A 14,751-nucleotide genomic window follows, 5' to 3' on the forward strand; every position below is an offset into this window, starting at 1 on the left:
GGCCAACGCACTCTCAGAGCTGCCACCACCATCTTCCACCAGTCCATCTCCAGAGCAGTAAATGACCCATCGACCTTGCCTGGCCTGCCGTCGACGTCACCACGACGCGAAACAACTCCACCATGCTGCAGTGCTGCATGTATCCGTCCACACGCGACCGTCGCTGAACCTCCGCGGCGCCATGCCACCGGGATCTGTCGTTGGTCTTGTGGTAGATGAGACACCGCTCTTCCGCTTGTCCCGTCAAACTAGCACTTGCTCAAAAGGATGCCCACAGGAGGGATAATGGCATCAAAGGTACCATCATTGTCTGATCCGGTAGATCCAGATCTAGAGTTTCCTCCAAAGTATCACGAGTGGGGTGCCACGACCTGCAACAATGATGCCTCGAGAAGAGAATGACGTCATAGACGCCTCCATCGTTCGCCATGACCGAAGTCGGCGCGATTTTCACCGGAAGTCACGTCCCACCAACCTCGCAGCTAGTTGGAACCGAATGGAGCCTCGCCATGGAGACGAGGGTCGTCGTCGGCACGCCGGCAGGGAGCCTCTAGCCGCCCCTCACCGGTCTTCCTCACGCCACCGGCCGGCCAAGGCCATACCGATACGGATCTGGACAAGATGCCGGATCCGCAGCCATCGGGGCCACCCATGCGCATGCAGCCGCCACACTGTCAGCCATGAAGGCTCCCATCGCCGCCGCACTGCAGGGGCGCAGCCCTGACTGCCACCCCCGGCCTCCTCGCATGAGACACCGCCTCCGCCTCATAGGGTCCGCCGCGGCGACTATCCGCCCTGGATCTGCGGTGCAGAGCCCGCCGCCATCCGGTCCCTATATCTCGCTTACAGCGTTGCCTGAAGGAATACTCCACGTGTAGCTGTTGGGCCGGCCTATTTTTCCTGTTTGTTCTTGTTCGCTTCTATATTTTAGCGAAGTTTGTTCTTGTTCACTGGGCAATCAAGACGCTTTTGCTTTTGTTGGGTCTGTACTGGTTTTTGGCTCGGTTTTTTAAGGTCATCACTTTCTTTTTCTCTTTGGGTTTCATTGTTTCTTGATTCGCTTTCTTTGTTTTTTCTGTTTTCTTTGTATTTTACTGATTTCTTTGTTTCTTTCTTGGTCTTTATTGTTTTTTCTTTATTTTTCACTAGTTTTCTTTCTCGGTTTTCGTTTTTTTCCTTTCCTTATTTTCTTCAGTCTTTTTAGTTTCTTTTATGCTCCTTTTGTTGGTTTTAATTTTTTAACACAAGTCTACCTTATTTGAAAAATGTTTATTGTAAGTACATGATATATAATTTTAGTGTACACGTGAAAATTTTGATACTCGTTGAATATTATTCAATAAAAAAAATTTGAGACAAGAATATTATTCAATAAATGGTTTTGAATACATGGTTAACCTTCTTCAAATACACAATGAACATTTTTCTAATGACAATAAATATTTTCTTAAACTACGCAAACATTTGTTAGCATTGTATAGAAAATTAAAAAAACTTCATGGACATTTTTCAAAAACACGTTATTATTTCTTTAAAATATCGTGTACATTTTTTAACCTACACATTTTTTTACATTGTATAAACATTTTTTGTGTGTAAACATTGATCATTTCTTTCAAATTCATGATTAACCTTTGTTTAAACATATTTTTTATGTCAACGTTTTTTCATACAAATCCTACATTCTACTTATACACCAGGAACAATTTTTATTTAATATTTCAGAAATACATGATTAACATTTCTCAAATACATGATTAAACATTTTTTTTTCAATATATTATTTTTATGCCTACTTTTTCATACACATTGCACATTTTTTTAATACATCAGGAAATTTTATATATACACGTCTATCATTTTTCAAATACACGATTAACATTTTTCATATCTATGTATTGATGTCTACTTTCTTCATACACATTATACAATTTTTATATACATTAAAAATATTTTTCTATACACGTTTAATATTTTACAGTGCACAATTAACATTTTTAAATTTTGTATTAAAACATAAAGTAAAAAACAAAAGCAAAACTATAAAATGAAAAATGAAAAATGAGAAAAGAGGGCGCTAAAGGCCTGTTGTCCGTGCAGGGCCCGCCCATTTTGGCGGCTGCTTGAGGCAAGACATGCTATTGTCTTACATAAAGCGAGATATAGTCATGCGTGCCAAAGTACCCAGATGAAGCTTCGGAAGAGATCGAGACAAGAAGCCAAGGGCCCACACGGCCGCCCCGCGTGCCCTAGGGAAGGGTGAGCCACCTGGACATGTGTGCCCCCTTACACCGCCTTGACCTGATTCCACCGCCATAATTCTCTATAAACATCAAAACCCTTCGCCATATTTTCTGAAGAATTTTATCGCCGCCGTAAGCTCCTGTTCCACGAAGATCCCATCCGTTGGCTGAGACGGGTATGGACGGTGGACACACGGCATGGCGGTGGAGATCCCGCCGGCGGCAGTTGTAGGATGGTGGCAGGTGCGATGGTCGAAAATTTCAGCGTGACAGTTGGGCTCCGCATGGCTTCGGTCTATTTTGCAGCAGCCCTGTGGTCATCGCATATTTGTTGCACGTGCGGGCAAAAATATGGAGGTGCCCCAAATACTCTGTAGTATCAGCCGCTGGAGCTGTATTTTTTGGTCCAAATATCTTAAAAGTTAGTTTTTTGGATAGTTGCCCTATATTAAATCATCTGTTGAAAATGCTCTTACATAATTTATTACAAATCCTCCTTAAAGCCAACTATACAGGCTTTCGCTATCGCCATGTAATGTAATAAGCAATTCAAACAATTCAAAAAAAAAGTAGAGGTCTCTGATACACAGTTGGTGACAAATGAGCTACTTAGTAATTACTTTTTTGAGCAACCTAAAAGTTGCTTTTGGGCGGGGGTAGGATCCAGGAGTTGCCGTAGACGAAGTGCGAGCCGGTGAAGGGCCTCGCCTGCGCGTCGTCGAGCACCCGCGCCCACCCGATCCTCTCGTTGGACATGGCCCCGGGCCCGCTGCACTTGTACTCCCCGTAGAATACACCACCCTTCCTGCAGCAACCATCATCACCAGCCGGCCCGCCAGTTAAAATTTGTGCGATGTGAAATGGTGAGGCCAAATTAAGTGAGAGGTAACACGTGCTATAGTTACCGATCTGGCTTCTCGACCTTCCATTTGTCCCAGCCGACGGGCACCACCTCCTTGCTCATGTCCGTGAAGGAGTAGACCACCCGCGACGAGTCCCCCCATGCCCTCCCGAGGTAGATCTGGCCCAGTCCGAAGATCTTGCACCGCACGAACGAGAACCCGCTCTCGATGGCGTCCTTATCGTCAATGCCCTTGCTCCGCTGCTGCGCCGTCAGCACTGCTATCTCCGTCGTCACCGACATGATCGTGCAGTCCTGCACGCATGCGCGTGGGTGTCACCATAAAATGCATCAAATATCATTGCCTACCTCACTTAGGACATGTGTGAATGTAGATGTTTGTTTGGTTAATTACCGTGTAGAGGGACCTCCCGAAGCCAAAGATAAAGTCGACGCTCCCTCGGATGATGCAATTCTTAAAGTAGTGGAGGCCCTTGTGGTCGTAGAGCGTGTCCTGCCCGCCGTCAATGGTGCAGTTGTAGAAGGCGGCCTTGGTGCCGAACAACCGCAGCGCCACCGCTTGCCCGCCCTCTTGACCCGCCTTTGCCAATGGTGCGTGGTTCTGCCATGAAGAGCAGGCCGCTTAAAGAAAAATCTTATAATTTCATAATGTTTACATGTTATTCACATAAATGTTTCAAAAAAATAGACAAATACATAAATGTTCCAAATATAGCGGCCAATTAGCTTTAAAAAAATATAGCGGCCAATTTCATTTTTTTAGAATAACCTGCCAAGCTTTATTCCAAGATAATATTCATCGGTACAATGGTCGGGTTATGAGGCATACCCAGCCATACATGTCTACCCCGATCTAAATTACAAGCAAACTTGGCAAGTTTGTGAGCCTCAAAATTATGGTTTCTACGTTCATGAATAAAAGAGCTAAACTGAAAACTCGACTGCCGACCTATGATTTCATGTACTATAGCTGCATGGGGACCCCCCGTCCCTCTGTTGATGTCGTTGATCACCTCCTGACAGTCCGATGCAATGACAAATTTCTGAAGATTGAGGTCTTCTGCGAGTGCCAAAGCTTCTCTGCAGGCGTATGTCTCTAACATAACCGGATCAAGAACACCTGGGAAGGCCACCGATGATGATCCCAAGTAGGCACCACGATGGTCTCTGCATACTGCAGCCACAGTTCCTCCTCCTCTCTGTCGAGCTACTGCTCCATCGGCATTGATCTTGCAACAGTCGGATGTGGGGGGGGGGGGGGGGGTAGCCATCTTTCTTCTTGGCGCTGCGGTGCTACACTTGGAACCGTAGATTGAGTTCTAGGTCGCTGTAGCTGCTTCAGCTCAAGAATATACGCCTCAACAAAAGATATTGTTTGCATCGGGCTTTGAAAGATCGCCTCATGTATGGCTTTTTGACGAGCATACCATACTGCCCATAATGTGATTACCATCTTTGTGAACTGCTCATGATCCATGGATTCATTAAGCTCAAACATCCAGTTCTTGGCATTTGGTTCCTCATTCAATGACATGGCCGAGACCAGCTAATCATCCGAGAGGGCCCAAACACTGCGAGACATCGTACAAGAGATAAGCGCGTGCCTTCAAGAGTCTTGACAGCCGCATAGAGGACACGCATCCCGGACTGACATGTTCCGATTATTGAGCAGATCAGTAGTTGGGGAGTGAATGCCTCGCCAATCTCCACATGAACACTTTGACCTTTGAAGGAACAGTTAAACTCCAAAGCGAGCACCATCCCGAACGTTCTGCCTCGTCATTCGAAGCTCCTCCTCTCCCCTCTAGCCAGCTTTCTCGTTGGAGTTTTGTCTTCACCATGAACTTGTAAGCTGAACTGATAGAAAATTTTCCCTTCTTGTCCGGAGCCCACGCCCAAAAATCTTCAACATTACGTGTACAAACTGGGATCCTAAGAATGGCTTCCGCATCAATTGGCAGAAAAATGGAGCGAATTAGCTGCACGTCCCAAGAGGCAATGGCCGGCTGTAATAAGTCTGAAACCCACACAGGTGGGTCTGGGATAAGTGATGTGATCGGCCTTGGCACCATATCTTTAGGAATCCAGTTGTCTTCCCAAATGTTAGTCGTCCTGCCATTACCTATTCTTCGTATAATTCCCTGTTTGAGCATGTCCCTTCCATCAAGAATTGCTCTCCAAACCTGGGAAGGTCGAGAACCAAGTTCAGCTGTTAGAATAGAGCCATTGGGGAAATATGACGCCTTGAGGATCCTTGCACTAAGAGATGAAGGTTCTTGTAAAAGTCTCCACGCCTGTCTTGCTAGCAAAGCAAGGTTAAACAACTCCAAGTCCCTGAAACCTAGACCCCCCAAATACTTTGGCCGTGTCATAACTTCCCATGAGACCCAAGCCGGCTTCCTTTCACCTTGCTTACATCCCCACCAGAATTTGCGGATGATAGACTTGATATGATCGCATAAACCTCTAGGGAGTTTGAAACAAGACATTGAAAATACCGGGATAGCTTGTGCCACAGATTTAATCAGTACCTCTTTGCCTCCCGATGAAAGACACTTGCTCATCCATCCCTTCACCTTATCCCATACACGATCACTCAAATACTTAAATGTGCCTTTTTTAGAATGCCCTACATCAGTCGGCATCCCCAAATACCGGTCACTTAAGGACTCATTTGGGACCTGAAGATGCCCCTTGATGGCTGTTTTGACAATCTCTGGGGTCTTCTTACTAAAGAAAATTGATGACTTCTCCTTATAAACTTTCTGACCTGAGGCCATGCAATAAGTATCCAACATGTGTGACACCTTTTCAGCTCCATCAATGCTTGCCCTGAAAAACAGCAGGCTATCATCCGCGAATAAAAGGTGGTTCACCTCCGGAGCCGTCGGTGCTACCTTAATGCCGCAAAGTTGGGATGACTGTTGTTGGGATTTTAAAAGGCACGAAAGGCCCTCTGCTGCCAACAAGAAAAGATAAGGAGAGATAGGATCTCCCTGACGAATACCACGAGAAGGTCTGAACTCCTCCAACTTACTTCCATTGAACATGAGGAAACTGAGCTCACCATATTCATAATCACTGAAACCCATGGTGCAGCAAAGCCTAGTTTCTCCATGATAGCTTTCAGATAACTCCATTCCACTCTATCATAGGCTTTCATCATATCCAACTTTAGAGCACAATAATTGTTGTTTTTTGATCTGTTCTTTTTCATAAAATGCAAACACTCATAAGCATAAATTATATTGTCAGAGATGAGCCTCCCTGGGACAAACGCCGACTGTTCCTCGGATATGATCTCCGGTAAAATGACCTTCAGTCGGTTAGACAGAGCTTTTGATGCAATTTTATAAAACACATTACAAAGAGCAATGGGTCGGAATTGTGATAGGAGAGTGGGATTGGATACCTTTGGTATGAGCACCAGTAGGGTATCATTTACACAGGCCGGACTTTCCTCTCCTCGAACAATTCCCAAAACAGTTTTAGTCACTGAATCACCACACACATCCCAGTGCCTTTGGAAGAAGTGTGCGGAAAAACTGTCCGGACCAGGAGCCTTGGTCGGAAACATTTGGAAGAGCGCAATTTTGACCTCCTTATCATCATATGGAGCCAATAGCTGGGCGTTCATTGCTGCTGTCACCTTGACCGGGACATGTGCTAAAACTTCCTCCATGCCCTGGACACCTTCTGAAGTGTAAAGAAGCTGGTAATACTCATTTGCAAGTTGCTGCATCTCCGTCAAGCTTTCTGTTACCTGGCCATCCGGCTTTTGAAGCGCCTTAATCAAGTTCTTGCGTCTTCGCATAGACGCCCGAAGATGGAAGAAGTGGGTATTCCGGTCTCCTTCTGATAACCATTGTACCCTAGAGCGTTGTCTCCACATTAATTCTTCTCTCAAATAAAGCTCTATCAGACGATCGTTGATCTTAATCTCAACATGACTCGGGCCCATTCTGGTGGGACTACTCCGTAGCCTTTCCAACTCCTTCTTTAGTTTCCGAATCTCACCTCCGACGCTGCCAAAGGTGGTTTTACTCCAGTCCCCAAGATCAGCAGCAAGTGCTTGCAGTTTCGCTCGGACCTCCTGAGTCGTGAGCACTTGATTTTCCGGCTGCCATGATAATCGGACGGTATCTTTTAAATCTGCATGTGTATCCCACATCGTCTCGTACCTGAAGGGCTTCGTCCTTCTGTTGCGCTCTGCTTCAAGCTGCAAAAGGATGGGTGAGTGGTCCGAGGTCGCGGCAGTTAAGTGTTGCAGTGCTGCAAAAGGGAAGAGCTGACTCCAATCCGCTGTCGCGAGGGCCCTGTCCAGTCGGACCCTAGTGTAGGAGCCGCCTATGACCTTCTTTTCATAGGTCCATCTCGTGCCATTATAGCCCAGATCAAGTAAACCACACACATCAACTGCATCTCTGAAATTTTCAATCTGCGACTGACTTCTAGTTCCAATGCCATCATGCTCATCATGGCGCAGCACCTCATTAAAGTCACCAATACAAACCCACGGGAGATTCTCTGTTGTTGAAAGGTTCTTCATAGTGCTCCACGTATGATGGCGCAGATGAGTCTGCGCCTCACCATAGAAACATGTTAGTCTCCAGGAGGAACCCCCCAGATCAGAAACTTTTGCATCTAGGTGGTACTTCGAGTAACCCAAATTTTCCACCTTTATTTCATTATTCCAAAAAATACATAGTCCACCACTACGACCAGTGGGATCAACACCAAAAGCATTATCATATCCTATAGTGCCTGCTATTTTTTCAGCTCGAACTCTACTAATCTGAGTCTCTACAATGCAAAGCACCTTCGGGGCAAACTTAATCGCGAGTTCGCGAAGCTCTTGAATTGTCGGGGCGTTGCCAATCCCCCGACAATTCCAGCATAGAAGATTCATTGGGCCCGGCGGTCCTCCGCCGGGGAGGCCGCCAAACGCCCATCATTTGATTTTCCTCCTCCTACTATTTTCTTCATGTTATTTGAGCTGATCTTGTCCGGCCCCAATCTCTCTCCCTGTTGGCCTGTCCTGACCCTCTTCGGGTCTTGTTTTGGCGGCGGGCTGATAGTATCACCACTGCCCCCTATGGCTTTTCCCACAGGAATTATTTCCAGGCCAGTAGTTGGAGCTACAACCACTTCATCAGAGCCTCTTTTCCTGTTAGTTTCAGGAGTGTCATGAGATTCCATCTCAGTATCATCTTCCCTATCGCTGGAAGGTTGGCTTTGAAGATTAGCTCCCTTTGGTTGGTCCTTCTCCTTCTTCCTCTGGTTATTGTTACGGCAAAGATTTCCCGTTCACCACCGCGAATGATCGAAGTTGCTTTCTTCAAAGGGTTATGAACATCCAGCCTCACACGTACACGGTAGAAATTGCCTTCAAAATCAAAGGAAGAGGGCTCTGAATCCACAAACTCGCCTAGTTTTGAGGCCAAAGCCTTGACCTTGCCATGATACGCCATGGGCAGATCGATGATCCGAGCCCATATGTCGAACTTGAAGAGTCCAATGGTTGACAACTTAGTATATCCGTCGTAAGGCGCAATAATCACCGGATTACCTCTGAAGTGCCACGGCCCGCCTTGAGTTACTGTCTCCCAGTCCCCCAAGCAGTTAAACTGCATGATGAACAGATTGCTCTCCAAAGTCTTGATCTTGACGTTCCTCGCCAGGTCCCAAGCAGATCTCATGTTCTTGAAGAACCAGTACGTGCTGAAATCTTTATCCATGTGTACACGGACCACAATCATCCACCGAAGATCCTCTTCCGGCGGGGCATCATCTTCTTCAAAGATCACGTCGTCCAGATCGTCCTCACCTAGGGCCAACTCCTTCATCAGTTCATCTATCTTGCCCCCGGATTTGTCCCTAGACCCAGAGGTCCCGCTCTTGTTCACCATGGTCCCGATGCAGAGAAAACCCCAGCCGCCAAAGAGCTGGTGGAGGAGAAAAACCCTAGACGCCTGAAAAACCGATCGACTCCCTCCGTCCAAACCGGAGTAAACAGCAATAAGCTGTCCCCAGCAGCCCGAGAGGAGGAGAGATCAGCCGGCGACGAGGGAAAAGAGGTAGAAAAGTCTCAACGTCGCCCGCGGCGGCGAGAGAAGATAAACCCTAACAGGAGGGAAAAACGTCCTATCCAAGCAATTAGCGGCCAATTTCATGAGATCCACTGCCGATATCTCTCTGTAAAAGTATTGTATGGGCCTAAATGCTCGGCTCAGGTTAGCCCAACAATTTTCGGCCAGTTTCCATGGTCCGCAACTCGATGGATATGCATGCATGCAAAAAACAAAACAAAAATCTCTTCGATAGGATTTTGTCTGCATACATTCCCCGAACGCAACTCAATTTTGTTCGCAATTGCATAGGTAGGATCAGGTTAATTTCCCCTAAAAGATGGTGATTAGTTAACCTTGAATACGACGCCGGAGGCCACGAAGTAGTCAGCCTCGACGGCGACGGTGGCGCTGGCGAGGGTGCCGAGAGGTTTGCCGTCCTTGCCGCGCGTCCCTGCCGTGTCGTCCCACGTGATGACCGGCGGGTTCTTCGGGTTGCCCACAAACGTGATGAACGGCTTCCACATCGGGATTGTCAGCTTCTCCCTGCATTTTCCCTTTGCAATCTGATCAAAATTGCAAACTCGTAATTTGGTCAACATCTATTGGGATCGACCGAGATATATACTTGTAGGTGCCGGGCTTGATGTCGAGGATGGTCCTCTTCTTGTTCTTCTCCGGCACGGCCTTGATCGCATCGGTGATGGTCTTGAAATTTCCCTTGCCGTCGGGGCTCACGACATACCTCACCGTGGCGGCCTCGGCCGCCGCCAGCTCCGCGTCGAGCACCTTGCCGCCGCTGGCCTTGGCCTTGCTAGCGTAGATCTGCTCGGTGACGGCAAAGTGCTCGACGTTCTTGGCGATGAACTGGTCAAAGCCGTCGCCGCCTCCGGCTCCCGCGCCACCACCGGAGATCGGCTTTTTGGCCGCGCCGCCACCGCCACCGATGTTGAAGGTGGCTTGCTGGTTCTGCGAAGAAGCCGGGGAGATGGATGCTAGGATTAGCACAAGAACAGCAATGCCGAGAGGCAAATTGTGCCCCTGCTGCATGGTGACAGGATCTAAAGAGATGAACTATTTGATAGTTCAATCTATTTATTTAGGCTTCTATTTGTTTATTGAGGGATGAACTTGTAAGGGAACGATTAATTGGATAGACGCATGCGTTTGTATATATAGGCCAGGGGCAGGAAATGGAAGGATGCATGAAAGACTCCTTTTTTAGGCAGTTAACGTATGTTCGAGCGCCCATGCTCCCGCTACATGCACCAATGGGACAACGACTCGTCGCTACTTTTATTGAATGCGGTCGTAGAGAGCAAGGAACGATACGTAAAATCCAACCTGATAGATGACACGTGACATTCACAAATCACAAAGTATCTATCTCATCCCCACTTGAAATCAGGAAGGAGAGATTAGATGCTTTGAAATTTGTGAATGTTACGTGTCATCCATCAGGGCAGATCTCATCTGCTAACCGTGAGACCTGGTCTTATATAATTTTTTTTTCAACAATACCCATCGAGCAATAGTAGTATACGGTGACGGCACCGTGTAATATAACGACATGATGGCGGTACAGCATGCATGTGTCCATGACATGGATTGTAATAGCGATTCAACGCGTCCAGGCCTTCCTTGATGTACAGGCGATTCATTTGAAAAGTATGATGACGATTGCAAAAGAGGAAAGTGGGGCTACAAAACAAACAGAAAATTTCTAAAGATTGGAAAATACGGGGGAAATAACAGAAAAAAAGACTCTACAAGTACAATTCGTAAAAAAAAGGCAAAACTCGATGTGCAAATTATATACATACTCCCTCCGGTCTTTTTTACTCTGCATATTAGATATGTGTCAAGTCAAACTTCGCAAAGTTTGACCAAATTTATATTAAAAAGTATCAACATCTATAATATCAAATATGTATGCTACGAAACTACATTTCGTAATGAATCTAACAATGTTAGTTTGGCATTGTGAATGTTAATATTTTTTTCTATAAATTTGGTCAAAGTAAAGACACTTTGACTTTGGACAAAATTTATATGCGGACTAAAAAAGAGCGGAGGGAGTATAATATAAAAAAGAGAAAATTTCGCTTGTGGTATTATGGGCTTTTTGCAAGTTGTATTTGACATGATTTTTCTTTTGCCCTAAATATGAGGAGTGGCGCATACTTTTTTAAAAGTCGGCCCTGAAGGATCTCGATCCATTAAAAAGGAGAGAGTTGTCCGGTTAATTAATGGAAAACCAAGCGAAAATTGTGACAACACGTCCACAAAAACAGGCCACACTCGGCCGACCTAGCAACCCACACAAGAACGTACACACGCTGTCGAGGGAAAACGGTGTAGAGGTTGCCATTGCCATCACTTCTTCGCGACCTAACATAGCCCTCAGCTAGACAGGCACCGAGGCATGTGGCGCGGCCAATGCCAAACAGTCAACTTGGCCACCACCGACCCCATATATACCCACATCCATCTCAGGAGAGCGTCCACGGGCACCGTTGGGTGCTTGTGCCCTTGTCAGTGTCGGGCCGGTCGAGGACACCCGAGTCGGAGGTGCGGACCACACTACGTGAGCGGAACCACGCAAGGGGAAGGTTGGCGCCGGGTGACACGTTGGCGACGGGCCGGGCAATTGCGCGCATGTCAGTCGATCCTGAGGACGCGCTCATTGCATATGTCCTCCACCACTCCTTGATATTGCGGAGTCAGTTGCGCGATGGCTCCGGCTCGCCATCGAGCTATTGAAGTGCGAGGCGACGGCGAATGCGAGGAGGCATGCTGAGGAGCAGGAGCGCTTGCTCTAGAGGCTAGCCGGGATGCACATGGACCTATTGGACGACAACGAAGACGGATCAAGCTTCGACGACAACGATGTCCCTTCGGCGGCCGATGTGTACACCGACGGCCAGAGTAGCACCGCCAACGGAAAAGCAAAGGGCCGGCGAGGAAGTGGTGTGTCTCCATCTTTAACTTCAAGTTTCAAATAATCTAGTTTAAAATTGGCCACAGTCTATGTTGATATATATGTGAACTTCGGCAACTTTTTGGAGATCCATTGGTGATCTTTTGGTAATCGAAATGTACATTTCTATGCATGTTTGTTTGGGGATTGACGTATTTTTATTCACGTTGCATGCTTTAGCATGGATACATGCTATCGAATATGTACAAGGGTGTGGGTGACAGGAATTGAGGAGTGACTGATCAGTGCTTGTGGACGCGTCCGCGGCATTTTAGGAGCCAGATTCGCCTCTGTAGATGCTCTTAGTTCATCAAACATTAAAATTGGTCATTTCGTCATGTCTCATGTTCATGTTCATAGTTTATTTAAAAGTTGAACTCATTCTAGCTGCCGCCCCCACAACCACGATGCAAAAAACAAATTTGATTCACGTCTGGCCAGGCATATATGGATTTTGTAGAAATCAACGCCTTGCAAGGATCTAGGTTTTTGATTTACGGTCAGAAAAAGCAAAGAGGTTTGGGAAAAACATTACTCGAATGCGTTGGTTTTCATACAAAACATAAGTCCGGTCTAGCAAGTCATTTGAAAGATCCCGCACTTGTGTGCCATGCTAATAAAAAGTACAGTAGATGCTTTTATTTCGCAGATCTAAATGTGATCAGCACCAACGATCAGCCAAACCCTTTGACGTATCACAGAACCAAGACGGCGTCACTAGCTCTGCGACGGCCGTCGGCACGCACCGTCTCTTCCGTGCACAGTACACATTAAATAAACCGCCGTACACGCCCTGAAAAACTGCATGCGTTCAGCATCCCGAAGTGAAGCAACGTCTCACGATTTAGTGAGTAGGCGAGCCCGTCCACTCCCATGCATTTTCGGTTAACGTATTTGCTACCTTCAGCAGCTTGGAAAGCAAGAGGCAAAAAAATAAATATTACGGCCTCAATAGTGAATCTCTATTTATAAGCGGAGTTGGTACATTCGCCTCACCTCCTTCCCGTCCCTCGTATGTTGGTTTTTTTCTCTCCACGCTTCCTTCATTTCTCATAAAAAAATTGGTACTCTCTTCATTCCCTTATACAAGGTCACTATGAAAAATAAATTTTGCATCTATACAAGGCCACTAATAATAACTAGGGAAAAATTGAATGATGTTTTCTCGTACTAGCAACTTGTTTAATACTTACATGCATGTAGTCATAATGATACTGTGCTACTTCCTTCTCATTCCTTCCTTGCATGCATACGGGCATATTAATGATCCTAGTTAATAAGAAGAAAATTTGGCTTGCAAAATAGTCATTAAATTTTATCTAGGCACATGTAATTTAAGTTTATGACCTTGTATAAGGGAATGGAGTATTCTCAATCGATGTCTCATGGAACAAAAATTCAAGTGCTTAAGAAGGATGTCGTGAAGGGCCTGCATTGCCTTTCTTTTATGTTCTTGAGTATTGGGGATCTCGCACTATCAGGAGGGGTCATTGGGAGGTGATTATTCTTAGAACAACAACTTACATAATTTTTGTCATATGATTTCTTATGTTAGAGTAATAATTCAGTCACAATTTCAAGTATGAATCGTAAACTTCATTAAAAACTAACAAACTATAATCTCAGTCATTGGAGCAATTACAATTTATCATAATATAAGAAAGAGTCAATATATAAAAGCTTTTCAGCAAGTCCACATACTCAACTATCATATAGTCTTTCACAATTGCTGACACTCACGCAATACTTATGGGTATGGAGTTTTAATCGGACACAGAGAAAGATAGGGGCTTATAGTTTTGCCTCCCAACGTTTTACCTCAAGGGTAATGTCAACAATAATAGTTTATGAAAACTCACATCCAATTAGCCATATATAACAGGATCTTTCCAACATACCGTGCTTGCCAAAGGATAAAATATAAAAAGGAAGGGTAAAGATCACCATGACTCTTATGCAAGGTAGGAGATAAAAGTAAAAGATGGGCCCTTCGTAGAGGGAAGCAGAGGTTGTCATGCGCTTTTATGGTTGGATGCACAAAATCTTAATGCGAAAGTGTTGGGGAACGTTGCAGAAAACAAAAATTTTCCTACTCGTTTCACCAAGATCATCTAGGAGTTCATCTAGCAACGAGTCATTGGATGCATCTACATACCTTTGTAGATGGCGCACGAAAGCGTTCGAAAGAACGGTGATGATGTAGTCGTACACAACGTGATCCAAATCACCGATGACCAAGCGCCGAACGGACGGCACCTCCGCGTTCAACACACGTACGGGACGGGAGACGTCTCGTCCTTCTTGATCCAGCAAGGGGGAAGGAGAGGTTGATGAAGATCCAGCAGCACGACGGCGTGGTGGTGGATGCAGGGCGTCACAGTAGCAGGGCTTCGCCTATACTGCGAGAGAGAGACGTAACGGGGAGAGAGGGAGGCGCCAGGGGCTGGTGTATGAAATCCCTCCTCTCCCCCACTATATATAGGAGGGCCAAGGGGGGGTGGTGCGCAGCCTAGGAGATCTGATCTCCTAGGAGCAGCGGCCAGGGGGAGGATTCCCTCCCCCCCAAGGCACCTAGAGGTGCCTTCCACCACTTGGACT

At 46.2% G+C, this 14,751-nt stretch overlaps 1 protein-coding gene across 1 annotated transcript; it reads right to left on the bottom strand.

Annotated features, from left to right (window-relative positions):
• Positions 1-2,656: 2,656 nt before the first annotated feature.
• Positions 2,657-10,520, bottom strand: LOC125506837 (putative pectinesterase 63). The gene is made up of 5 exons (XM_048671546.2): positions 9,802-10,520; positions 9,530-9,719; positions 3,500-3,706; positions 3,149-3,399; positions 2,657-3,048 (listed from the first exon to the last, which is right to left on the bottom strand). The coding sequence occupies exons 1-5, from the start codon at positions 10,221-10,223 to the stop codon at positions 2,877-2,879; spliced, it is 1,242 nt and encodes a 413-aa protein (XP_048527503.1). The 5' UTR covers positions 10,224-10,520; the 3' UTR covers positions 2,657-2,876.
• Between the last annotated feature and the right edge of the window lie 4,231 nt (positions 10,521-14,751).

Source organism: Triticum urartu, chromosome 5A, assembly GCF_056163025.1.
Source record: "Triticum urartu cultivar PI428250 chromosome 5A, HENAU_Tu73, whole genome shotgun sequence".
NCBI classification, from domain to species: Eukaryota; Viridiplantae; Streptophyta; class Magnoliopsida; order Poales; family Poaceae; genus Triticum; species Triticum urartu.